This window comes from Eptesicus fuscus, chromosome 3 (genome assembly GCF_027574615.1).
Source record: "Eptesicus fuscus isolate TK198812 chromosome 3, DD_ASM_mEF_20220401, whole genome shotgun sequence".
Lineage (NCBI taxonomy): Eukaryota > Metazoa > Chordata > Mammalia > Chiroptera > Vespertilionidae > Eptesicus > Eptesicus fuscus.
This window is the reverse complement of record NC_072475.1, coordinates 24,707,871-24,735,545: the sequence shown is the minus strand read 5'-3', so window position 1 is coordinate 24,735,545 and position 27,675 is coordinate 24,707,871. Positions and strand designations below refer to the sequence as shown.

The window sequence follows — 27,675 nt, the reverse complement described above, 5'->3', positions numbered from 1 at the left end:
TTAAACAGTTTTCAACTTCACAGTGGAAAAAATTAAAAACGGACAAAGCATCCACATTATTAAGAATCAGCAAAATTTTTCCATGTTAGAAACATGTGGAGAAGCACATGTCTAGTGGAACCATTAGAGTCTCGACTGTCACCTGCTCTTTGTAATCTTCATCTTGATCTAAGTGATTTTATTTTCAGTTTTTTACTATTTTGGGTAACGTCCAGAGGGCAGGTGTATTCCAAATATTGGATGTGACTTTAAGTTAATGACTTTTCCCTAAATTCACTTTGTACCATGTTTCTGACTAGATTTGTCTCATCTGTTATTTTGAGATTATCTCTCTGAGTTTCCAGAACCCATTGTCCAGGCTGAGAGTGACAATAAGCCTGACAAGAGATAACTCACCCAACTTAATTCTGTACAGAAAATGTGAAAGGTGGGACAACACGGGACAGGGATTTTAGAACAAATGAGCTGTGATTTCAAATGATTTCACTGAATCTGGAAAGAAGAACAGAGCAGAGTAAGTGTTAATAGTTTATAATTCCCCCCTCATTTTCTATTATTTTAAATATATTTTTACTCTCAATAGTGATGAAATGTAAAAATATTTATTTTGATTCACACTGGATGGCAAAGACTCTTGCTGAGTATTCACATAGAAGAAGGGAGACAACGGTTGGGGCTTCAGGTAGGATTGTTGGGCTTCCACTGTCAATGCGAGGCTGCTGATGGTCATAGTAAATGATGCTCTTTCTCAAAACTGCTTTCATGAAGAGCTCAGCCTCTTACTCCAAAGGATTGGTGCTTCTAAATTACAAACTGTACTACAACTACAAAGAGTCACATCACAGTGGATGAAAAAAACAGTAATATTTCCGTATATCAAAATTTCCCAAAGTGGGTCCTATGGAACAGGAGCTCCTTGGAATGTTACTGAGTGTTACTCAGAAAAGCTTCTGTGGTCGGCTTAATCCGGAAAACACTACCCTAACTGAAATTACGTCCGTGGTGTGCTTCCTCCCTTCTGCAGGACATTTAATTTAGAACCTTCGAGGTGCTTCTTTGCACTAACTTTCCCAGATGCCTTGTTTTCCAAACTCCTTTAACCCTGGAACCCTGTATTTGGAAGAGCATCTTTGGAACATGTGTTCTGTGGAACTCACTTTGGGAGATACTGAGATTCTAGGACTCTGGTGGGATGCAGCCAACTAGCTCAAATGTCTAGATATCAATGACTTAATCTAGAGGCAGTTAAATAGGCCCCCGTGTGGTATCTAACAGGCATGTCATTTCTGGGTCAAGAATGCTGGTGTGACGAGCTAAGGCAATTTGGGGGGCATAATAAGGGAAGATCAGTCTAAAGATGGGTCAAAAGGAGGGAAAAAAATCTGACATCATTGGAAACTGTGTACCCAGAGTATGTATTACTATACTTTGAAATGTACAATGAAATGTTGCCCTTTCTAAACCTTCTGCACTGACTCAGATTTAAGAGTTTGACCTGAAAACAAACTCGGGGGGTGGGGGGTGGGGGGACATAAAGGTTTACCTGGTAAAGAAAAAAGTGATCACTGCCTTTCTGAATCCCTTGTGTATTATCAGATAGCCTAGTGATATAGATATCCCAATTCAATAGTGTAATCAATTTCCTAAAATTACCTTAGATGGGATTGAAATGATGATGCCACCACTCTCATGCAATCCTGTACATGGGTTGAAATCGTTCAAGTTGTATGAAATAAGGCCTGTTTAAACTTATCCAGATTGCACATGCCCCTTCACTCTATAAAACACTCTCTGAAATAAGAGTATTACATAGACGAGATTCAAGAGGCCACTGGTAACCAGTAATGTGTACATGTGTGCATGAGAACTACAACTTCAGAGTAGGGCTAATGGGTCACATTAAATAAATGCAGGTCTTGGGAACTAGCTTTGGAATTTTCTACGTAAGTATCATTTATTCCATTGATTAGAGAATTGCAAATACAATGATTTTTTAAAAATTTCCCTTCCTTAACACCCCCCGCCCCCCACCCCCCAATCTCGATCCATTTTAAGAATGGCCAGTGGAGCAGTAGCAGAGCAGTGCACGGAGAAGGCCTGGGCTTGGCATCTTGCTGGGGGCTCATGGCATGTGGTCATTCGTTCCCAGCTTCATTTCCAAAAGACTGAAAAGCCATCCCAGATTTGGCACCGTGGGAGCTATTGGCAAGGTGAACTCGGGCTGGGGAGTCTGGGCAGCCTTGGTGGACGATCCAAAGCTTTGGCAGTGCTGCTTAGGGAGGCTTCACATGCAAACTCCTCAACTCAATTTCCTTAGTGGCTACATTCAACCTTCCCTGTCCCTAGAAGAAGGGAGCAGCCAGGAGCCACAGTGCACCCCAAGCGTGGTTCTGTAGACCCCCAACAGCTGGAGGAGGGCCAGAGAGAGAGAGAGAGAGAGAGAGAGAGAGAGAGAGAGCTCCAGGACAGGGGAAGGGAGCAAAATACTCTGTAGTATTTTATAGACATAGGTATTAACCAAACTGCTGCTATTTTGCCTAGAACTTCTATCTTTTAAAAATCTACAAAGCCAAAATGAGAGGAAAAAGGGGAGAAAGGGAATAGGAAATACACATACTACGTGGTTAAAGTCAGAAATTAATTCTACCAAGCAAAACGTAGATGCCGTGTAAACCTCAGCTGGGGGGCAGTCATGCATTCCTGCCCTCAGCACCACCTACTGAGATGTTCTGCAGCAAACAACACTAACTTACTAATTTAACTTAGTAGCTTTTCTTTTTCATCTTCACCAAAACCATACTATTTTCATTTTGGACAACAACAATGATCATGGCATTTAAAAACATCCTTCTTTGTGATTATGAATTTTGGAGTTAAGTTAAAAATAAGAAAGGAAAATTGACTGTGTACCATAAAATGAAAGAGCTTATTCTTGAACTTGAGTTGGATGATGGGCTTTGGTAACTCTCTGGAGTTAGAACATCCTAAATCTCCAGGCAAACTCGGGCCACCTGGCCTGATCGTCCCACACTGACCACAGTCAGCGTGTTCCCCACATTCTCCTCCTGACCCCCACCCCAAATACACACATCCAACTGTTCAGTGCCTCTTAATTAGGCAAAGAGCTCAGTCTCCATGGTGATAGGTATTTTGTACTAGAACACTCTATGCCTAAAAAAATTATTAAGGTTCTAATCCTAATGTTGGAATTCTAAAGTCACAGTTTACGAAAGTAATCAAAGCTCTTGGGAAACTGTTATTCATTCTCATTGGAGTCAAAGAAAGGTAAGTGCTGGGAGGAATCGACAGACTGCAGTCCTTGGTGACCGTGAGGGACTCTTTTCATCCTCCCAGGTTCTCTCTGGAACCTGCTTTAGAAAAACTCCCCAGCTGAGGAAAGCGAATGGGGCCTTTGAGAAGCTATAATGACAAATGCTGACTCAGAAAGAACAGAGCCAGGTGGACACCCTGGCATTTCAGACACAGGGCTGGGAATCCAAGGAAAATCCTGTTTGGCTACTTGAGCCACCACAGTCAGGCCAACAGGATGCCTGAGCATTTTCTGTCAATTAACTTACAAAATACTGAGATTGGAAATGTGACTTTGGTAATAGGAAACAGAGAGCAGCAAGCCTGGCCCCAGAATAACTCTGGGCCGCCTTACAATACTGGTTTGAGCTTGAATTCCCAACCCGCTTTTTGGTCACTGAATGGTTGGCCTGGGGAAGCTACCTGCTTCTCCATGGTCATGGAGAAGCGCATCCCACAGTTTACCACCAAACTCCAAAATGTGGGTGGGAACTCTGGCCTGGGTTTCGAGAAATACTCATGCAGTTCTGCTGCTTCTCAGAACACTCCTTGAAAGATACTTGGAAGCTACTAGGATAGGAGAAGAGGGGGAGGGCATAAAACTGGCAGCTGGAGCTCAATTCAGGGTGGTAACCTCCCCAGCTTTCTCTCCCAATGCAAACAAGCAACTTCCCAAGGGGGCTCTGTGACTTATTCAGCCATTATTTCCCCCCTATCTACCCTTAAAGATGGAAGGAATTATGATACTGTGATTTGCTTTTCTGACTTCCCCTAATAGGTTTCTTGGTGACGAAAGACAAAAAAATGTGGCTTCCAGTTGTGAAGTTTAACAGCTGCCTATTACATACAGTAAGGTGTAAGCAAAAGGTTAAGGTCATGCAGGATTAGGATAAGCGCACAAAGACTGGCACAAAGACCGGCTAGATGGTATACAAGTCTATTTAAGAAATAAAGGGAGGAGGGAAAAGGTTACTTCTGCTGTGTAGCCGCTGCAGCCTCCCTTCTTCCCTCCGTTTCCAAGAGCAGCCACAGAACAGCAAACCACTCCAAATCGGTTTCTGTGGAGTGGAAAGCCTGGGCTCAGGAGGGCAAAGCCTTCTCAGGGCAGCCCTGCCCTCAGTAAGAGAACTGCCACCCTGACGCGCAGGGGACACTGGGGCCTATCTCCTGCAGCTCTGGGCAGCCTGCCCTGCTCACTGCTCCAAAGTCTGATGCCTGGAGGGCCCTGTAAGGGATCTTGAAATCTTGAAAAGAACCTTAAAAGGGAGAACACATGGCACATACGCCATTCACTTCATACATGTGACTCTACGACTAGATATTTGTACATTTTGAATGTTGGATGAAAGGATTGGGAAACATGAAAAAACAATCTTGCAGCCTCTCAACATCGGCCCTCTTTTCATCGTCACTGGATACAGACCTAAGACCGCCAGGGAGGGGGCATCCCACGTCTGGGATGGGGGATCCTAACTGTAACTTGCACAGCTTCACGACATTAAAAGAGACCAGTGTGTTGAAAGTCCTTTAGTCTGCGGCAGCGGAGCCCCGAAGGGTTCACTGCTCTTCTGTTTTGCTGCTATTCCTGAACTTCACCACCATGACTGTTATATTGTCAGGGCAGCCTCTGTAAAACGACTGTAAAACTATGCTCTTGGCCCCAAAGTGAGGTTCATCCAAGCGCTCCTTGATGAACCGAACAGCTTCTTCATTGCTGAAAGCATCCCAGAGGCCATCCGATGCCAAGATCATGAACTCGGGCTGGAGCTTGTCCAGGTCGAAGGTCAGGATGTCTGGGTCTGGGATGACCACGTTGAGATTTTTCAGCGGATAATCCCCCAGGGATCGAGACATGGCCAGGATGCCCTGGACCCTCCAGGAGCCATTGAAACTGATGAAACCACCTGGGAAGAGAATGAGATCATTAGCCTGACCAACAGAGAAAGCTCACACACATGGTACAGTCTGGGCACGTGTACAGAAGGCCGACCTGCTGCAGGTGACATATCGCATGTGCTCCCCTCACCACACCCTGGCACTGCCAGGAAGGAACAGCACCCCTGCTGCATGGCTTGAGGTTTGACACTCTACCAGCAGATCCTCCTGCCCTCATCCTTGTATCTTAAACGACTTCAAGAAAATATCAATAAGAATAATGAGGGTAGGAGATGTGTATGGATGAGGGCATCAGTTTTAACTTAACACCTTGACAGCTCAGTGATTGACAGAAGAGAGCACTGGGGTGGGGATTTGAGGAGAGTGTCAAAAGGCAGGTGGTTGGGGACCAGAGACAACGCTGGAATCCATCATTTAGCTTGAGACTGCCCTTGGTTGTGCCTCTATAGATATCATAACAGTACCCCAAATAGGATCAGGATTTTAAAAAAACCCTGTGTATTTTAGCACAGTGTTTCAAGGCTCAGCTTTTGTGTCAGGCTGTTTGGATTTAATTCCTAGGCTATTATTTCCAGCTATCTGTGACTTTGGATGAGAAACTCTATCTCTCTGACCCTCAGTTTCCTTGGCTGCAAAATGGGGACAATAATAGTACCTATTCCATTGAGCTGTGAGAAAGAAAGGAGTTATTCCATGTACATCACTTAGCACAGTGCCTGAATGTAACATGCACTCAATAGTATATATTATTATTTTTCTTTAAAATAATTAGAACTTGGTTCATTCACATATTATTTGTCAGGTAGTTATTAAATACATACTCCATGCAAGGCGATTTGCAGGCTATAAAGTTGTGCAAGATCTAGACCTTTCTCCAAAGAACTAGACAGTCTGGCAGGAAAGAAAATCTGTGTTTATCAACAGCTCCAAGCACAAAGCAGTATCCTCGCAGGAGAGACAAGCACCCACAGAAGAGGAGGAAGGAATGATTTCCAGGTGTGATGATCAGGACGGAGTGAGCATGAAGCTGGGCTGGGGATGTCTGAGAACATTTCAGGAAGTGTGGTCTAATGGGCAAGAGCACGGGCTCTGGAGTCAGACAGTCCTGGTCTCAATTCTGGTTTCACCATTCACTAGCCACGTGTACACAAGCCTCTTGGAGGCTCCATTTTCTTGGTGGTAAAGTGAGGATGACAGTATCGCTCTCATAAGGCAGGGAAAGAGAAAGCGCATGTAAATTGCTAGGCTTGGCCCCCAACAGAATGATCCTGCGACAGCTGTTGGTGCCACTGTTGTTGGAGACACCATCAGGAATGGAGACGGAAAGACTAACATGGTCTGGCCCAACTGGGTGCAGCAGATTGTCACACAAAAGCAGGAGGGGACATAGGTGTCCCAAAAAGGAAGGCTGTCTACTACATTCCCCATCTCCATCCCAATTCCAGAATGTAAGTTTATATCCCCAGCCATTAGTTGTGAAAAAAAAAAAAAAATGAGTAAAAAGGGATTCCCACTCCCTAAAGTATTTACTTATACCAGGTACTGAGCAAGGTGCTTGGAGTAATGAACAGACCATGTTCTTGCCTCAAGGAACTCCCAGTTGTGAAGGCAAGACAGAAAAGAGAGCCCCACTTTGTAAAAGGTGACCCCCGAGGTCCACAGAGGACGCTGGGGAAGGAACGAAGATGCACCTAACCCGGCCCCGGGGAGCCTGTGGTACCGTGTGACAGGGAAGGCTTCCGAAAGGACACCCTTAAACTGGGTCTTATAGGACAAGGAATGGCTATCCACTAGACAGTGAGAACGGCATTTGCAAAGGCATGAGCTATCAGCCATGGCCGGTGTGGCTCAGTTGGTTGAGCATCGTCCCATGCACCGAGAGGTCACCGGTTCAATTCCGGGTTGAGAGCTTGATCCCCAGTAGAAGGCGTGTGGAAGGCAGCTGAGCGATGTTTCTCTCTCATGGATGTTTTTCTCTCTCTCTCCCTATCCCTTCTTCTCTCTCTAGAATCAATAAAAACATATTTAAAACAAAGAAAAAAAAGCATGAGGTATCAGAAACCCGGTTCATTTGGGGAGAGGTTAGTAGTCTGGCATGGCTGGAGGGAAGCGGGATACGCAAGCAGGGGTCCAAAGATCTCGTTAGCCTTTAAATGAGCAAAGGGCTCTTTGGCCCTTTTGGAATCCTTGACCATGAAGAAGGGCGAATTCAGTGGCTGTTTTTTTTTTTTTTTTTGCTGGGCAATATTACAAAATCCAGTCTCAACTACTTCAGCAGCAGCCTCTGTGGGGGTCTACTAATCACTAGTAACTAAACCTCTTATGCCCCAGGGGCTATCCAATAAGGCCCCTGTCCACCCAGTGAGACAGCAGACAGGGCTCGGAGGCGTTCACAAGCTCACCAGCTCTCTTGATCCTCTTTCTTTCCTTCAGTTGGTAAGGCTTGTGGTCATGAGACAAGGGAATGGCGTTCCCGTCCTTGTCACATAGGACCCCTCGGGAGTCACCCACGTTGGCCACGGTGAGGTCTTTATCTGAGAGTAGAGCAATCAAGCACGTGGTACCTGAAAAGCAGAAGAGAGAGGCAGTGTAGGAGGTCAGCAATGCATGGAAGTGGGGCCGCTTCCCATGGTGACTGGATCCTTCAGTCATTAAACCGCTCCTGCGGGGGGAGAATTCTACTCCAGCCCGGGAATGACAGCTATTCACATCAACCACACTGATCAAATCTGACAGTCAATTTTCTTAACCAAGTTACCGTGTCACTGAAACAGGCTAGCATAACATTATCATTTTCCCAAGTCATTTTGTCTCCGCTACTCTTAATTTAAACACATATCACATTTAAAAGGATTAGGAGAGAATAAAAATCAGTTTGAAGCTTCAGACAATTGATACATATTTTCTGCTTCTCGCCAGTGCCCAGTTTCTGTGAAGATCCATTTGAAAGTGGGGAGAATTGGGGGTGGGGAGGGGGTGCCCCTCAGCTGGACAGCCTGGAAGAACCAGTAATTGACAGATGCCAGCAGCCAGACCCTATGAAGCCATCGGGAGTCGTGAGGGAGCTGCCTACACAAATGTGCCTGCACAGCCTGACAGCAAAGACTAGTGGTTAGAAACAGGGTGTGATGGGGGCAGACCATAAAGGTAGAAGCAGGAAAACCTACCGTGATGGCAGAAATGAGGCCTCGGTAGACAGGAGGGAGGGTTTGGCGGGGGTTGGGGAGGGGGGGTAGGTGACAAGATTGAAGACCTGCTTGCCTGGAGCCCACACGAGACACAAAAAGACACGTTCTCTTCAAACCCTTCTTGGAATGAGAATGGATTAAAGCAAATAGAGTTGGACAGTCTGGTCTAATTGGAGCGGCCCTCATTACCTGCCCGATGCCCTGTCCAACTCCTCTCCTTCCTCCTCCCTCCCTTCTGACAGTGTCACCAAGTATGCAAATACCTGCTGGAATGCACAACCCTTTAAGTGCTTGCTTCAAACTGATAATGCCTTTGCTTGTTAAAATTATTCATCAATTAGTCTTCATTAATATTTAAACTCCTCATTAAGAAAGTCATATTCCATAACAGAATGTAAACTGCATCTAAACAGCTCTTTAGTCTTCATAGAACAACACAAAAGACTGAATTCTTAAATAGAATAAAGAATAAATACAGGTTGCTATCAAGAGCTGGGAGAATAATTAGCATATTCAGTTCTTATAGCTCTATTTGAAATTCCATTCTTAAGCCCATTTAACCCCAAACTACCCTGATCAGACATGGAAACACATGAAATTTTGGTCAATTCAGGATTTCTGATATGGAAATCCTTGTGAAAGGGAAAAAGACTAATCTTAGGGATTATCAAAGCCAATTGCAAATATTTTACCTTAAAAAAAAACAAAACAACCACACACACACTATAAGAATGAAAATGTAAACACAGGAACTATTCATACAGATACAATTTGTTATTCTCAGTTTTTGATATTAGTTGCATTTTGGTCTTCAAAACCATTCTCACCTTGTCTGCAAGCATCTGATTGGGTTGACTTGTCTAACACAATCAAAACATAAATTCTCCTATAAGGCACATTGCCAGAGTTTGCAAGATGAAATAGAAACATTGTGTTACTGAATATTACATGACTTGGGGGCATTCTATTACCATAACTCTTGGAGCTGTCTTTCTAGAAGACCCTCTTCCCTTCTCACTCCGCATAGTGTGAGAGAGTACGTTCCTGACCTCTTCCATTGCCATCGAAGTCGATGCTGCTGCCTGAATGACACTCCTGAGGCCCAAATTAACTGCCTCGTAGGTGCGTCCACTTGCCTTGACGACAGAGGATCCAAGGAAAGGCTCTGGGGTCTCCACGAGAGGGAAGCAGAGGCATCCACCCGGCTGAGCTCTGAGCCCCGTCTCCATCCCCATTCCAGCCACAGCAGCTCTCCATCCATCATCTGCTGAATTGAGCTGCCATGTAGGATTTTTTTGCTGTTTTTTTTTTTTTTAATATATTTTATTGATTTTTTACAGAGAGGAAAGGAGAGAGACAGAGAGCTAGAAACATCGATGAGAGAAACATCGATCAGCTGCCTCTTGCACACCCCCTACCGGGGATGTGCCCGCAACCAAGGTACATGCCCTTGACCGGAATTGAACCTGGGACCTTTCAGTCCGCAGACCGACGCTCTATCCACTGAGCCAAACCGGTTTCGGCTTTTTTGCTGTTTTTTTAAAGAGGGGAGAGGTCATTCTTATAGCTGGATGTGTGTGTGTGTGTGTGTGTGGAAATTTAATTGCATATGTGATTAGGAAACACTGAAGGGTTTTAAGCAGGACAGTGACATAGTGATATTTGTGTTTTAAAGATCAGTTCAATGGCACTGTAAAAAGCAGGGAGAACAGGTCAAGTTAATGAGGATCTGAACTAACATAGTACACAAAGCAATAGAGGGTAGGGGACAGGTTATTTAAAACCAGAAAGGGTAGGTCATGGAGAATGAAGGAAATAGAGAGGAGGAAAGTCTAGCATAATGTCCTGGGTGCTCCATGGACAAGGACTTAAGGGGGTGTCTGCTTGGGGCTCCTGGAAAGGCTTTCTCTCTCACTGGAAGGGACTCAATGCTGAAAATGATTCACTTCTTTGGGATACCATTGGCTCATGTGTTTCTCCACCATCTTGCAACTTTGAGGGGACATGGCTCAATTCAAGGTACTGTGCTGAGGAAAGAGCAGAAGTAAAGCGCCCTAGTCCCCGAGACAAAATGAAACTGTTGAGCCAGCGTGGACTCGCCTATTCTTGTTCTGTGAGACACGTAATGTCTTTACGGCTTAAGGCTTTTAAGTTGGGTGTTTCTGTTCCTTGTCGCATCCTGATTCACGGGCTTATTGTCCAAGACGGGCTCATCACTGAGGGATTTAGAGTGTGGCTGTTCAGATTTACTCATGCGTTGGATATACTTAAGATTCATGGCCTGCCCATTCCTTTGTCAAGAACACAATCCCATTGTTTCTATGGGTAAATAAGAGCAACCTCATGACGCAGATTTCCGGAAGGTACTGCTTTGAGAAAGTGGGGACTGCCCATGCTAACAATAGAATCTGAGCCATGGCCAAATGGCTGTGTCCCCGATGAGAAATCAGCGTTGCAGGCAGGGTTCAGGGTCACTGAAATGTCACTATTTCCTTCTGTGGAAACCTGCCTGAATCCTGGCTGCAGGCCCAAGAATGTTCTAAAGCAAACCAGGACACCTTACTGTAAGCAATGTCTTGTTTGGGCTTTGTAATCTTAGCAGGATTATAAGAGACAGTTTACAATCTATTCTTACTTCACAGAACGAACTACCTTGTTGCTGAGAACATGTTAAGACCTTGGGTCATCAAGACCTGAAGTACTGGAGGGCAAACTTTCTTCGTGGGCTTCCACACAGAGAAAGCGGCAATGGGGTGCATATATACATGCAGGGAGGCTTAGGTGAGTCTCCAGACTGGGCATGCACAGAAGCCACCCCCCCCCCCATGGCTTCTTTTTGGGTCTTCCTCTATAAATCGAGCTGCCTCAACTTCCCCTCATCACATTCTGGAGGGTAGAGTGGCAGGAATAACAATTTGTGAGAAAAGGTCCATTACAAATTAGAATCGTCATTTCTTCCATGAGATTTCTGCATAAGCACAAATATCAACCATTGATTTTGACACTGGCTGAATATGAGGCAGTCAACTTGATGACAAATACTATTATTTTAAACCCCAGTGCTATGTAGTTTAATTCTAGACTTAGCTACGCTTGGTCTCTTCCTCGGAAAACATATAATTAACAAAATGACTAGAAGAAATAAGAAACAGTGTGTGAATGCCAGAAAGGTCTTTTCACAAATGAGGTATGCTACCGTAACTATAAAAAACACACAATTTATTTAAGGGGGGAGGTCATAATTCATCCGTACAATCTGATGGAGTACTCATTTAATTTTCACACTTCACCGGAGTTAAAATATAGATGTGTCATCAGATGCTCTTGAACACCATTTTGAAATTGAAATGTTCTTCAACTTCACATTTCAGCTGCTATAATCATCATGTTTACTTCACACTTGAGTGTGGCCTGGGAACATCCTTCTAACCCTTCCTTTTCAGTTAAGGAGGACCATGAGAGAGAGCTGCTCCCTATTAAACTGATCACATGCACTGGGGAGTCTTGAAAACCACAGTAGGTCCTCTTGGTGCAGGAGCCTTTATCTCTACTCCCTGGGCATCCTGAGAACAAGCAAGCAGACAAGCTTCTGTGATGCTCATTAACATACTTCTCATAACTATTGCTGACATTTAGTTCAGATGAGAGCATGCTAAGTGAAATTAATTTATAATTACATAATCACATCCTGGATTCTAGGTCTAGTATTTTTTAATGGCAAACAAAATTAATTTCATGGTTCTTTGATTCTTCCTATACAAGCCAAAAGAAGCACAGACTATATATTTTTTCATGTCTTCGTGTTATTTGCTGATTCTTCGGTGAGATAGCTCATATTTCTTCAGGTTTCCAGCAAATTTCAGGTAGTGTCTCTGTCTCTTTATACGTAAGTCTATGGGAGTGGGGTCTAATAAAAACTTTGGAAATTGAGTTTTCTTAAAAGAGTTGTTTGCTTTTTCATTAAAGGCCGAGAGAGAAAAGAGGAGAAGGCTGCAAATGAAAGGTACAGCCTGATTCATCTGGTGCTTAACAGAGAATTACACTTTCTTTCTCTTGGCGTAGAATCAACCCTCATCCCTATGGTTTCAATTAAAAACAAACCTGGCCTTTTTTTTACTTATTTAAATTACCACATAGCTATAAACCTATTGCATATACACATGTGTTGGAGGGTGACAGTTGGAGATATTAACGAAGTTACTGCCCCACTACGTGTGCCTGGCCCTCCTTTACTCGGTCTGAGGCACCAATCGTCCCAGGGGAGATTAGGATTGCTCTGGCTGAAGTGCAAACAGAAAGAGTCATGTTCAGCTTTTGAATGTCAAGGTGACTGTGGAAATTCACAAAGATACAGTATTCTCAAGATAAAAACCTTTTTTAGTCCAGGTTCTGGTCTAAACCACAGGCATATGAAGATGGAGCGGTGAGTTTTCCTGCCCCGAGTCCTGTCTTCTGGTTCCCTCTGACCACTAAGCCTGGCCAGGCAGGAGGGTGGTGAGCGGTCATGGTGGTTGGCAGGGAGGGGAAGATGGGAGAGAAAGAGGAAAACAAGAGGATGCCCTTGATGTGTGGATCTCCAACAATTATGTGGAGTTTAAAGCCCAGAAGACCTAAACCTTGCTTTCCAGGGCATAACCCAAGAAATCATCCACTTTTGCCCCAGTATGGAGAGGCAATGGTTGAATGAGAAGCTCACTTAGTCTAGTGCAGTGGTCGGCAAACCGTGGCTCGCGAGCCACATGTGGCTCTTTGGCCCCTTGAGTGTTCTAACACCACTTCTTCAAAATAGACTCGCCCAGGCCGAAAACCGACTTCTGCGCATGGGCCACGAAGTTTCAATCGCACTGTACGTGCGCGCCCGCAAGTGGTATTTTGTGGAAGAGCCACACTCAAGGGGCCAAAGAGGCGCATGTGGCTCGCGAGCTGCTGTTTGCCGACCACTGGTCTAGTGTGAATCAGGAGCTGCTGGGCTGCCCCTGAGGGAGGAATGGCAACTCTCAGGAGCTTCAGAACTGGGATGTGGGCCATCTAACCACATGTCCTGAAGACCCTGGGTCATCCCAGCAGATGCCAGAACAGTAACAAATCCCAATACTTAGATCGCCCCTGGGGGAAAGGGGAATGGAAACATGAACTCACTTTGTATTTACACATAAAAACCTGAGAAAAATCAGGAAATTATGGAATATACCTGGAAGTGAATAGAGTAAGATTTTAGTATCAGTTACTACAAACTCAAAGCTAAGTTATATTCAGTTCTACAGAGATAAATTGTTAGTTTTTCACACATTTATTTTGTAGCTGTATAATGTGTGTAGATGGATAGATATCACATGTCTATTGCATATTACATATCTTAAATTTTACCCTGACCTAGCAATTATGAAACTTAATTTTTTTTTTAAAAATGCGATAGCAGGTACCAACAATGTTTGCTAGCCAAGGCTGAGCTGCCTGTGAATCGGGCCATTGGCAGGTTCTGTAATTATATAAATTATTTCCAGAGGATCTTTTCCAAACAACACAATCATTTCTATGCCCCATTTAAAGGACTAAAATAAAGGTCGTACAATGATGTGTATTTAGGGTAAATAAATAAAGTCAAATAAGATTTGGGCCAACTTGATCCAACTATTATTAACTCTTTAGCTTACTTTGTAATCAGTGGGACTACAAACTGACTTGAAATCTACCCCTCCTAGAAGGCTGCTTAGCCCAAAGATCTGATTAAATCCTGACTTTACTTCCATCTGGCCCATCTGAACACAGAAAAAGTGAGATTCCCGTCAGCACATCAACAGTGGAGAAAATACAACCATGTTATTCTCTCGAACCTCTAATTATAAGATTGACTGTGTGTGTGCATAAGTGCATGTGCATCTGCGTGTACAGAATCATTTTATGTTCTTTGTTCCCTCATTCAATGCCTACTGCATGGAAATTACTAGGCTGGGTACTGGAACAATCCAGATGAGCAAAATATAGTCCTTAACCCCAAAGCATTTACAACCTAATGGCAAGATGAAAGCAGGCACTTAGAATCCAGCGTGGTAAATGCTATGACAGTGCGTTGAGAGCCTGGCTGTGTGGATGGGAATGATACGCAGAGGGGTTCAGTCTGGGGAGATGGTAGGAGGTGTAGAGAATTGAAGGGAGGATGGCTGGGAGGCAGTGAAACCTTAACTCCCCCTTGAAGACACAATAGGGTAAGAAATTCACATAGCCTACTATGGTTCCTGGCACAAAGGAAGAGGTAAAAAAAGATTCTGTAGAATAAAAATGAGTGTAAAAGCAGCTTCTTAAAAGGGATTTAAAAATATATATTTCATTTTTAAAACAAAGAACAGAACAAACACTTGCTTGTACTCTTTGACTCAATAATGCCAATTCTTGAATTTTATCCTAAGGAAATTCTGAGATGACAACAGAAGTTCTTGTACAAGGACTGACCTCACAGAATTCTTTAAAACAGCAAGACAATAGAAATAATGAAAATGAGTAGACATATATGCATTATGAAATATCCAAATAATAAAGCATTTTATGAGCATCGAATATTGTGCTTCTGAAGAATATATATTGTCATGGGAAAGTGCTGATAAGTGAGAAATGAAATAAAACTATACATAAAATTTCTTTACAAGTATATTACATTAGTATTTTTACTTGGGGAAAAAACTGTATAAAATATTACTGAAATTTCATTTACTTTAATAAATACACACATATATAGAAAATATTAGAAACAAAGAGAATATTGGTTATTAAAGTTGGTGGTTTGCAACAGAACCAGAACTCAGGCTGCACGTCAGCTGCTCAGTCTAGTCCTCTGGGCACCTCCCCAGGACTGGGGCACATTCCAGGCTGCTAGCTTGAGCTTCCGTTGACTAAAACTTAAAAGTTCATATTTTCTAAGTGTGAAAAAAGAGCAGTTATAGGCCCAAGAGTTTAATTGGCACTTAAGGCATGAACTGCATGAACACAACTGATAAAGGAGCTGGCCAGGCCAATTAAAAATGAGGAGATTCTATAAGTAAACAGGGGACACTGTGCTTTAAGTAGGTCTAAATCTCCTCTTGACCCCCAGCTGTTTATCATGTGAACTGCAGGAGACATCTTTTGAACTGAAAAATGACACTTCAAGGGGGCACAACCTTCATTTATCTAGAGCTCCTTTCAGGATCCCTGGAAAAGCTGTCCCTCTGGTTAAGAGCTGAGAAGTAAAACTTCTCACAGCCCCTCCCTGTGGATCCACCCGCAGTCCAACAGGCTTCTGAAGGTAGCTTTTTCACTTGTCACCAGGCTATTTTCTAGGCAAACATAATGAAATCAACCTCTGACCTGACTAGAAAACGAGGTTTTTAAACATTAAGCATGATGCACGTAATTAAATTTTGTTTAGGGCAGCACCAGGGGAATGTTTCTCTCTACCTATTCTACTTCTTCGAGTTCCTACAAAAGCAGGAAGTTTGTAGGACCTTTGCACACAGGGCTGGTCCTGGCCCACAGGCCGTGTAGAACTGCTGGGTGCGGGTGGGAGCACACCTCACCACGTGGCTTCCCGTTGGTCTGGCCTCATCCCGCCCTTAAAGGAGCTATCAATCCCAGGGTGGCATCTTCCCTGACTTGCTGGGCGTCTGCCATGCTGGCTGCAACAAGATTCTGTCTGAGTCTATAAATGATGCTTACATAGCCTCTGAACTCATTTGCTAGCTAGCCTGGAGGCTCAAGTTATTCATTCATTTAGCACGATTTCAACAAGCACTTTCTGCTATGCCAGGCATTCCGATAGAATCTGGGTGAGAGAGGAGCCTGACAGTGCTATGAGACGGAGGAGATACATTTCCACATGAATAGAGTTAGCCGAACAAAGCTGGCAAGGAGGAATTTCTGGCTTGTATTTGAGTGGTGTGTATGTGTATGTGTAAAGAGTCTTTTAAAATGATAACTAGGACACCTGACTTAACATGAGTGCAAGTGTATGTCAAATCTCAATATGGAAATTACTGACATCAAAAGCTCTTAAAAACATTCCTGAGTTGCAAATATGAATATAAACCCACAGGCTACTTAAGAAAATTGAGTTTATTAAGAAAACATGAAAAAGAAGCAAATTCCCATTCTGACTTTAAAATGTCCACATATCATCCACATAGAATTTTCTGTGATTACTTAATTAATAAAAGGCTTTGACTATATATTATAGTGCCCAATTTCAGCGCTGCCGATAGTAAATTACGGTACTTGATTTTTCTCTTCTATTTCAGTGCACATGTTTAACCTTATAGAGAGGGAACATGTTGCTCTTGCTAGCTTGCAAATTGAAATTGAAACTAATGTGCAATGGGAAATTCCCAGCCTTAAGGATCTTAAATTAAGAACACACATTATAGTAGTATCCTGCTTGGATGGCTGAATGACAACCAGCTGAGGAGTTTGAAAAAAGGAAGGGAGATGTGTCTTGGAGTACTTAAGAATTAAATCCTTAAGGATATACTTTATAAAACCACTAGAGGCCCATTGCATGAAGATTTATGCAATAGGCCTTCCTTCCCTGGCTGCCGGCACTGGTTTTCCTCCGGCACTCGGGACCCAGGCCTTTGCTCTGGCTGCTGCCTTCAGTCTTCGCTCCGGCCAGAGCGCCGCTCCTGTAGCTCCCTCTGTCCCCTGCCCTCCCCATCATAGCAGGTGTCCCACCCCACCCAAAGGCCCGGAGCGGCTGGGGCTGCCACCATCTTTGTCGGGTTAATTTGCATATTCACTCCTGATTGGCTAGTGGGCGTCATGAAGTGACAGTCAATTTGCATCTTACTCTTTTATTAGTGTAGATGTATTGTTCTTTAAAATTTTTGATTTAAAAATGCTGACCTGGCACTCCTTGGAAAAAATGTCTTAATGAAAAGATGAACGTAAAGGGTTATCCAGAGATAAAATAATATATTTCACTAAGCACCAAACAACTGACCAGCTAATAATTTTTAGAGTATGCTCATCAACTTCGGAAAATTCCTGTGGCCTTAAAGAAGGAACACAAACGGAATAACCCATTTTAGACTCAAATCTGGTAAATTTATACCCAGTTTCCAAACGGAGTATACATTGCCTAAGATCCAGGACCACCTTTCTGGAAGTCAACTTTTAAATATCCCAAGGCTTGCCACTTTGACATATGGATTATTTTGAGCTGAAGACAAGTCCCAAAAGACTCAGGAAGAGTTCTTTTCTTTTCTTTTTATTTCACTTTCCCTTTAAATCAAGAGAATCTAGTCCAGAAAGAGAGCTAACACTAGAAATAACTACAAAGAGTTTGGGGTAAGTGTGGTAAGTTTCAGGGAGTCCTCTCTGGATGCCCCTCTGTGTCCCATTGTCTCTGGGTGGCATAGCAAACATTTGTTCACCAAACATTTGCTCTTCCCTTCTTCTTGTAAATTACCTTCCTTCCCTCTGAAGTCCGGGGACCCGAACCGCCTTTTGCTTAGCTCAGGATGGCATATAAGCCTCAATTACCTGATTGTCTTTGAACCTCTCATGTCTATGTGAGGCTCCTACATGTACAAAAGTAAATTTGGTTTTCTTCTGTTAACTCAACTTATATCCGTTTAATTAAGCGACCAGCCAAAAGAACCTAGAAGGGTAGAGGGAAAAATTCTCCTCCCCTACAATACTCATGCATGAAGCATGACATGATTTTATTTAGTTGGGAAATAAATCAATCATTCTGACATGAGTTTTAGCCTGTACTTCTTCCATTCGTGTCATTTTAATCTTGCATCTCCTAACGTTTTATTTATACCTTCAGCATGTATTACTATAAACATACAAAGAGAAGTGTGTAAGCATTTTGCCTTTAAATAATGAGACACAAACTCTCACCACTTTTGAAAATAGTCAAAACCACTTCCTGGAGATTTAATGGTTAATTCTCTCAAAATTAGTTTAAGGGGCCCTGTACCACATAAACCACGACACTACGTGTTTTACACCAGGTTTGAAAGCTTCCTCAATTGTCCACCACTTCCTTTTGCTTGGGTTACTTACCTATTCAATAAGCAGACCCAAGCTCAAGCAAAACTGTGAGATGGCTCAATTTTGTCTCAAAGGATCACATAACTCTATCTCCTTCCCAGGGGTTGGGGTGGGGCCCTGAGCCCATCTCCTACACCCAATACTCCAAAGCTTTTCTGTCTACTGAGGCACTCTACTTGTGTCTGTTCTTCACAAGCAATGCTCCAAGCCTTCACAATATCCCACATCTACCCCTTCCCTTTCCACCCTTATCCTTCATTAGGGTTTCTATGACCTAGGTTTGAGGATCCTAGGTGTTAGGTGAACACTGAATAATAGCAACCAGGTCAACTACCCAAGGTCAGGGGTCTGCAATGAACACAGGTGAGGGTGGCATCTCTCTTTGAAATACTGAAATACTCAATCCTAACAGGATAAAATGAAGACAATTTCATGGCTGCCACTTATAGGGAAAGGAACTGGCTCCACTTTAACCATTTGGTTAAATCTACTGATACTATTACAAGGACATTCTTTAAAATTTGGCCTTTTGTGTTCAAGCCCTAAAAATAAAGTGGGCTTGGGGGAAATGGGAAGTGAGAGGGAGAAAAAAAATGAAAAAGGTCAGCTGTTAGACTTCCTCTTTCCTACTTTTTCCTCAGGCAGAGGAAGATGCTACCGATGGACTCTTGTTGCCCTATTTCACACTCCATGGCTCCTACAGAAAAGCTGTTTGGGATTCAACAGCACCATCAGCAGGTGAGCTAACCCAGCTGAACCCTCATCACAGATTGCTGCTGTTGCTGCTTCAGGATGCAGAATACATGGCTGCCATCCACCAAGGCAAGGGGAGAGCTGTTCTGCCAGAGAGGGTGATGGAAAGAACATGAGCTTTAGATTAGACAACCGAGCTTCACAGTGTAGCTAAATGCCCTCAGGTAAATGATTTAAGCTTTAGTGGTTTCAGCAATCTCTAGCAAGGCCTAAGAAATTATCGGGCACACAGTCATTGTTCAATGGTTGTTTTCTGTGGTTTTCTTTCCAGGTCATTACAAGAACACCATAACCTCTACCATGAGCTTTCACCTGTGATATCTTCCTGTACTTTCTGCTTTAACTGCACCTGACCTCTTGTCTGCTCTTCAGATAAAGGACATCTGATCCTCCCTTGATACTTCTCAGAAATACAATCTTCTAACCTTCCTGAATTTCTGGGGGGAAGGGACCTTAGTGGTCATCTAGTCTATGGTGGAAGCTTATGAAGATAATGAAATAAAACGAAGGAATCATTTTGGGTCCCCATTTCGGGAGGGAGGGTGGGAAACAGTCTTCAGGGGCAAGCCTACTTGCCTAAGGTTTCTTTCTCCTTTTGTTCTCTTACTTAGAAGTCTTGTCTAACATCCCATTTCTTTTCTTTTTTAAAAAATATATTTTTATTGATTTCAGAGAGGAAGGGAGAGGGAGAGAGCAATAGAAATACCAATGATGAATCATTGATTGGCTGCCTCCTGCATGCCAGCTGGGGATTGAGCCCACACCCGGGCATGTGCCCTGACAGAGATTTGAACCGTGACTTCCCGGTTCATAGGTTGACGCTCACCCACTAAGCAACACCAACCGAGCTATATGCGGATTTTTGATGGCACAGGGGGTTGGTGCCCCCTAACCCCATGTTGTTGAAAGGTCAACTGTATATAAAAATGAGTACAGATACTTCAAATTACTCTGGCACCCCGAGACCCTGAATAATTCTTGCTAAGAAGTGTAAGTCAGACATCCACACTTGTTCTTTAGAAAAATAAATCTAGAAGAAGTAATAATTGTAAACTAGAAGCTAAGCACACCAGCTGGGAGTCTGTGATGAATTTCCTCCCACTACCTCATCCTTCCTGTGGCTGCTTATACTGACTGGATGGTCCCTCTTAATCTGGATGTACCTCTTGTACAGACACTGCCTCTCTTCCTCTCTCTATTCTAGCCTCTAAGTGTATAGTAGGGCATGGCCACATTTATTCAATTTAATTCAAATGGAAGAGGATGCAGAGGATTGCTACATCAGAAACAGTGTCTATAATTAAAACTTGGATAGTAAAATGATCATGGTGAAATGAAACGAAAGGCTTGACATAAGTGCACTTTCATGTGAAATCTTATGGAGCACAGTCAGGAAGGCCAGTTGTGCAATAGCAGAATGTCTTTGGGTGCCTCTTCATCTTCTGAATGTTCACCCCACAGAGGCATCAAGCAATTTGTTTCTGAACATTGATAAAAGGACAGCAATGAAAACAAGTCCTTAGCCAAAGGCTGAGATTAAGTTCTCTTCTATAGTTGCTATATATATATATATACACACACACACACACACACACACACACACACACACACACACATACACTAGAGGCCTGATGCATGAAGATTCGTGCAAGAATGGGTCTTCCTTCCCCTGGCTGCTGGCACCGCCTTCCCTCCGGCCCGGAGCCACTTTTCCGCCTTCCCACGCTGCCCAGAGGCCCGGAGCGGCTGGGGTGGTGCAGAACACCTTCCCGCCCCGCCCCTGGCAACTCAGCACCTGCATATGCAAACTAATCCACCATCTTTGTTGGGTTAATTTGTATACTCACTCCTGATTGGCTGGTGGGCGTCGTGAAGGTATGGTCAATTTGTATCTTTCTCTTTTATTAGTGTAGATTTATAGTTTCTTTTATGTTTTTTTTGTGTGTTTGTGTGTGTGTGTGTGTAAGAAATGCCACCTATAAGCAATTGGACATAGATTTTGGATTTAGAAGAATAGAAGACCTGTTTGAGTTTGCTTAATTTTGTACTTGCTTTTCCTCAACCTGTGATATAGGAATTTTGATAGGACCCTATTTTTATTTGAAAATCTAAGTACTGTAAACAAATTCCTTTTGATGGCAACAACTTATTTTCATCATATTCATCTAATTTGTCTCTGGTTCAAATTGTCCAGGTATGCTGCAGCTATCTAGATAACCTAACTGTTCTAAGAGCAGATTATCAACATCCTGTTTAATTTGGCCATTTTTAGATACAAGATGTGGTGCCAGCATAAACTGCTCTAATTATAAAACCCCGTAAACGTCAGCCACGGAAATAGCAGCAGGCTTTAGTAACAAATAGTTGTTTGGTACTCCTCCCACTTGTAATGTTTCAGAATGGTGTTTCTGAAATCATATTCCATTGACTATTAGGGTAAACAAACTCCACACTTCGAAAAATAAAACCCAAAAGACATCATCAATGTCCTGGCTGGAATTTACAGGGAAATGCAGGCCTAAAAACCAAATCAGCTTCCCCCACTAGCACAAGTCAGTTTAAAAGAACCCCATCATTTTGAACAGCAATTTAGTGCCTTAAACAGAAATCAACCTCGACTAAAACCAAAAATGTTATTTATATAGGGTCCTAATGAGCGTATGAGAGGATGGAGAGAGAGTGGGTGTGTACAGTGAAAGGAAGAGATTCCAGAATAATTACTACCTTCTCTCCCCCACTTTTTAGCTGCTTGTTCAAGAGCAGAATAATTACCATGTGGTAATTTGTCTCCACTATTAAATAGTGAGCATCTTAAAGGAAAAGGTTATTTTCTTCATCTCTGCAAGCATGGGGCATACATAGCACTGCTCCTGCTTAAGAAATGCTTGTGAAAGGAAGGAAGAAAGGGAAAGAAAGAAAGGAGGAGAGGAATAGAGAAAGAAGAGAGGGAGGGAGGGAGGGAGGGAAGGAAGGAAGGAAGGAAGGAAGGAAGGAAGGAAGGAAGGAAGGAAGGAAGGAAGAAAGGAAGGAAGGAAGGAAGGAAGGAAGGAAGGAAGGAAGGAAGGAAGCTAGCCGGACTTTCTTACCTAGTAACCTGTGCTATAGTTTCGGCAGCCTTTCTGATAAAAGGACAGCAATGAAAACAAGTCCTTAGCCAAAGGCTGAGATTAAGTTCTCTTCTATAGTTGCTATATATATATATATATATATATATATATATATATATATATATATACACACACACACACACACACACACACACACACACACACACACACACACATACACTAGATGCCTGATGCATGAAGATTCGTGCAAGAATGGGTCTTCCTTCCCCTGGCTGCTGGCACTGGGAAACAAGCATACCTCTTGTTTTCATTGCTGTCCTTTTATCAAATACCCGAGGAGGGCATTTCTTGGATAAAAGGGGAGAGAGGACTGGCTGCAGTACAGGCTTTAAACTGCGTCAATCTTCTTTCCTTTTCATGATGAAAGAGGATATCAATTCTGGCTTGTTCCTAGAAACTGACAACTCTATGAAAATGTGGAGAAAGGAAAGAAAGAAGGGGCCAACACGGGTTGGCAGCCTCGGTTGTTCAGCTGTTCGGCATAATAATAGGTGTATATTCATGTCCTTTTGCCCTGTAACAACTTACTGCAAATTCAGCAGCTTAAAACAACACGCATTTATTATCGCACAATTTCTTTGGGTCCCAGGAGTTTGGGTTTAGCTTTACTGGGTCTTTACTCAACGTCTCCCAAGGATGTAATCAAGGTGTCAGCAGAGCTATGGTTCTTAGCTGGAACCTGGTATCCGCTTCCAAGCTCATCCAGGTTGCTGGCAGAATCCAGTTCCTTGAAGATGTAGGACAGACTTACTTTCTTGCTGGCTGTTGGCGGGGAGTCCCTCTCGGCTCCTGAAGGTGGCCCTCAGTTCCTAGCCACATGGCAGCTTCAAAGCCAGCAGGAGTAGGAGCTTACATACTGTAACGTCATCACGGATGACTGGGCCATCACTTTGCTTCTATAACAATCCAACCACGGGAACCACTAGCCTAGCACATTCTCAGTTCCGTGCCACCCTACCCCCACCCCCGCCCCAAGCACTCAAGGAGAGGGATTTATACAGGATGTGTATACTAGGGGGAGGGATTTACAGAGGGTGTGTGTACTAGGGGGAGGGATTTACACAGGGTGTGTATACTAGGGGGAGGGATTTACACAGGGTGTGTATACTAGGGGGCTGGGAACTTAGGAGTCATCTTAGAGTTCTGACTACCACAGGAGGTTTTGGTGAGTGCCAGAGGAGGGCTGACTCAGTCATCATTTTAATAGGAAAGGTATAGACTTTTCCCTTGTGTTTCTTCCAGATTTTTAGTATTAGTCATTGAAAGAGGGTTTCTCTGATTGGGGGTCAGGAATCCACAAACTTATTTATAAAAGAACTCCAGATAAATAAGAAATTATAGTGATGGGATTCCAGGCAGTTACCTACAGATTGTGGGGCATAAAATTCTTCTCTCCATACCAACAAAAGAAAAAAAATTTTTTTACTATTAAGGATACTCAGATCTAACAAAAACATCAATTAAGCATCCTACCTAATAAAAAGGTAATATGCAAATTGACCGTACCATCAACATACCCTCAAGCCACGCCCACCAGCCAATCAGAGCAAGTATGCAAATTAACCCAACCAAGATGGCTACAGCCACAGAGAGCAAGGTTTCCCAGGTAACAGAGCAAGCCAAGCTTTCCTCGAGCCGTTGCAGGCCTAAGCCTCCACTCAAGCTACAAAGTTTCAATTATAGAAGGTAAACAAATTCAAACAGAAATGGTGGCAGAACAGAGCTTGAGAGAGCAGGCCAGGGTTGCCGGAGGCAACAGGGGAAGCAAAGCTTTCCGTACACCCTGTCCGGGCCCACCCTCCGCTTAAGGCTACAAAGTTTCAATTATAGAAGGTGAATTAACTGCAACAGAAATGGCTGCTGGCCTGAGGGAGCAGCAGGCTTGGCTCCGCTCCAGGCTACAAAGTTTCAATTGTAGAAGGAAAATAAATTCCAGATACCAGGGCCTCTGCTTGGGTTGCCAGGCGGCGTGGCCGGCCTGCAAACCACCACAGGCCCCTGGCCCAGGCTGCCCCATGCCCCAAGGGAATCCCCACCTGATCCGGGACACCCTTCAGGGCAAACCAGCTGGCCCCCGCCCATGCACCAGGCCTCTATCCTATCTAATAAAAGAGTAATATGCAGATTGACCATCACTCCAACACACAATATGTCTGCCCCCATGTGGTCAAAGATCCTGCCCCCATTGTGGACACAAGATGGCAACTACAAGATGGCCAGCAGGAGAGGGCAGTTGGGAGGCACCCGACCTGCAAGGGAGGGCAGTTGAGAGGGACCAGGCCTGCAAGGGAAGGCAGTTGAGAGGGACCAGGCCTGCAAGGGAGGGCAGTAGGAGGTGATCAACCCTGCAGGAGAGGGCAGTTAGGGGTGATCAGGCCGGCAGAGGAGAGAAGTTGGGGGCAAACAGGCTGGCAGGGGAGCAGTTAAGCATCAACCAGGCTGGCAGCGGAGTGCTTAGGGGGTGATCAGGCTGGCAGGCAGAAACGGTTAGGGTCAATCAGGAAGGCAGGCAGTCAAGCAGTTGGGAGCCAGCAGTCCTGGATTGTGAGAGGGATGTCCGACTGTGGGATCGGGCCTAAACGGGCAGTCAGACATCCCTCCAGGGGTCCCAGATTGGAGAGGGTACAGGCTGGGCTGAGGGACAACCCCCCTCCGTGCACGAATTTCATGCACCGGGCTTCTAGTCACAATAATAAAAGAAAACCTAAATGTCATGCAAACCAGTGCAGCATGAGGGTTACAACTAAGGCTGCACGCCAGGATGACTGGGAAGTCTTCAGTATGCCCTTCTCTGACCTCATCCTGCTCCCGCCCACCCTGAAGTGCGTGGTTATCATTCCCTTGCTTTTCTTTCAAGTTTAATTATGAATGGATGGCTCGCTAAGCAATATATTGTTTAGTTTTGTCAAGTTTTAACTTTACAAAAACAGAATCAGTCTCTGTGCATTTTTTTCAATTTGCTTTTTTTCATCTAATATTCTTGAGATTTATCCATGTTGACACATGTAGCTGTAATTCATTCATTTTCTCTTGACAAATAGTACTCTACTCTTTGTTATTCCATTTCCTGGTGATAAATATTTTTGTTTTCTATTTTTTATAATTACAAGCAAATGCCTACAAATATTTTTGTACATGGTTTTGTACAAGGTTTCACATTTCTTATTTTTTCTTTTTAAAAAAATATTTTTATTTTTGAATTCAGAGAGGAAGGGAGAGGGATGAGAGAGAATCATTGATTGGCTGCCTCCTGCACATTCCCTACTGGGGATCGAGCCCACAACCCAGGCATGTGTCCTGATTGGAAATCGAACCATGACCTCCTGGTTCATAGGTCAACGCTCAACCACTGAGCCACACCGGCTGAGCTACACATTTCTTTACAATATATACCTAGGGATAGGTCTGCTGGGTCATGCATACGTGCAGTTTCAACTTTACTAGATAATGCCAAATTGTTTTCCAAAGTGATTCTACCAAATCACATGCTCAACTGCAGAACTCTGTTGCTCCACATCCTCAGCAACACTTTATGTTGCTGGCTTTCTAATTTCTGCTAATCTGATGTAGATAAAATGGTGTCTCCTGGGGATTTTAATTTGCATTTACTTGATTAGTAATGAGGCTGAACATCTTTTTAAGGCTTATTCCTATTTCCTCTTCTCTGAAATGCCTGCTCATATTAAAATCAGGTTCCTCAATCCACATTATCAAAATAGAGCTGTTATTTTAATTGCTACTTAAGTGTCTTCTATGTCTTATTTCTCAATTGCTTATAAACTTTAAGGGGAAAAAAGGGTATTTTCAATGTTCCACTAAGAAATGAATAATGAACAAATTTGACTACCTAAAAGTTCAGGATTTAAGTACATGCTCAAATATTTTGAAGTACCAGAATATATTAGAGTATAAAATTGAGTTATGAGAAGGCTTATTTTCTCTAGGCTTACCATAACATTTTACAGTTTGCTTGGCTTAAGATTTTAGAGGTTAAGACCAGCTTGCTATATGACATATCATCTTGTGGACATATATCACACAATAGATGTACTTAGCAAATATGAGCAGAATGACTAATAATATTACCGTGGCAGACAAACAAACCTACTCAAATTTATTCTATACATGAAAGTTTTGCCGCTAAATGGTGGTTTGATTCTATTACACTTCTGAGTGAATTTCCGTTATATTGCAATATTAAAAAACTAGCTTTGGGCCCTGGCTGGTGTGGCTCAGTTGGTTGAGCATTGTCCCATGCACCAGTTCAATTCCGAGTCAGGACACATGCCTGGGTTTTGGGCTCCATCCCCAGTAGGGGGTGTGCAGGATCTCTCTCTCTCTCTCTCTCTCTCTCTCTTCCCTCCCTCTCCCTTCCTCTCTTTCTAAAAATCAATGAAAACATTTAAAAAATCTTCCTTTAAAAACAAATCTAAACAAACAAAGAAAAACAGCTACTGAACTCACCGAAAAGTACCTAGAATGTATCTTAGTAGTTAAAACAAGAACCATAATTACCAAAAAGATCTAAATTTGGAATGAGGTTTTGAGCATCATATATAGTGTTATTTAAAATTGAGCATCATATATAGTGTTATTAAAATCAATTGACTAAATTCATCAAATAATCTTATCCTCCACTTTAGTGGTTACATGGAGTACCAATTCAACTGGAAGTAAATAGGGGTTATTCAGTAAAAGGGTTCAGGCTTTAGTAAGTTTGGGAAATACTAAGTTATCAAAGTTTCAGTTAAACTATCGGTCTATATACAACTTTTAAGATACTGTCAAATGGTAGATCCTAACAGGGGCTATGTATGCAACGTATCCCAAACATTTTTTCCCTGGAATACCTGGGTCCCAAGGAACAAACATTGGAAAATATGCAGCTCTGCTTTGATTATCTTGTCATCAGCTTCTTATAATAATAAGATCCTTTGTTTTCTTAACCTTTTTTTCTATTAAGTTTTAGTTTTTTTAAGAAATAATCATTCTTGGATTTAAATTTTATATCAGTTTTATAGTAATTAGTGTGCAGTAAATATTTAACTACAAAAAAATTTCACAATACTAAATCTCTACTAAATTCCTTTTCAAAGAGATATGATTCAAGTTCATTAAAATGCTAATTAAATCTAATCCTAAACTAATTAATGTTTTTTGCCATCAATTATAGTTTGACATTTTACTTAATATGGTATCTTAAATCAAAGTTTTTGAAAAGCCTAAAGCAATACTATTGGAATTTCATTAACAAAAATATCTATGTTACCTTTCATGTTAATAGAACAAAGAGAGAAGATATAAAAACCAGTTGATGTTATTACTATTGAATAAACAAAATACATTTGAAGATTTCTACTTGAAAAATCCTTGTT

At 42.8% G+C, this 27,675-nt stretch overlaps 1 protein-coding gene across 2 annotated transcripts in view; it reads right to left on the bottom strand.

The window, feature by feature from the left end:
* Window positions 1-4,232: 4,232 nt before the first annotated feature.
* PPM1L (protein phosphatase, Mg2+/Mn2+ dependent 1L) overlaps window positions 4,233-27,675 on the bottom strand; it is a 238,857-nt gene continuing 215,414 nt past the window's right edge. For both annotated transcript variants that reach the window (XM_008142248.3, XM_054713694.1), the window contains exons 3-4: window positions 7,608-7,769; window positions 4,233-5,213 (exon numbers count right to left, since the gene is read on the bottom strand). In XM_008142248.3, the coding sequence (XP_008140470.1) occupies window positions 4,867-5,213; window positions 7,608-7,769 (509 nt within the window). In that variant the 3' untranslated portion in view covers window positions 4,233-4,866. The remainder of the gene's footprint in view (window positions 5,214-7,607; window positions 7,770-27,675) is intronic.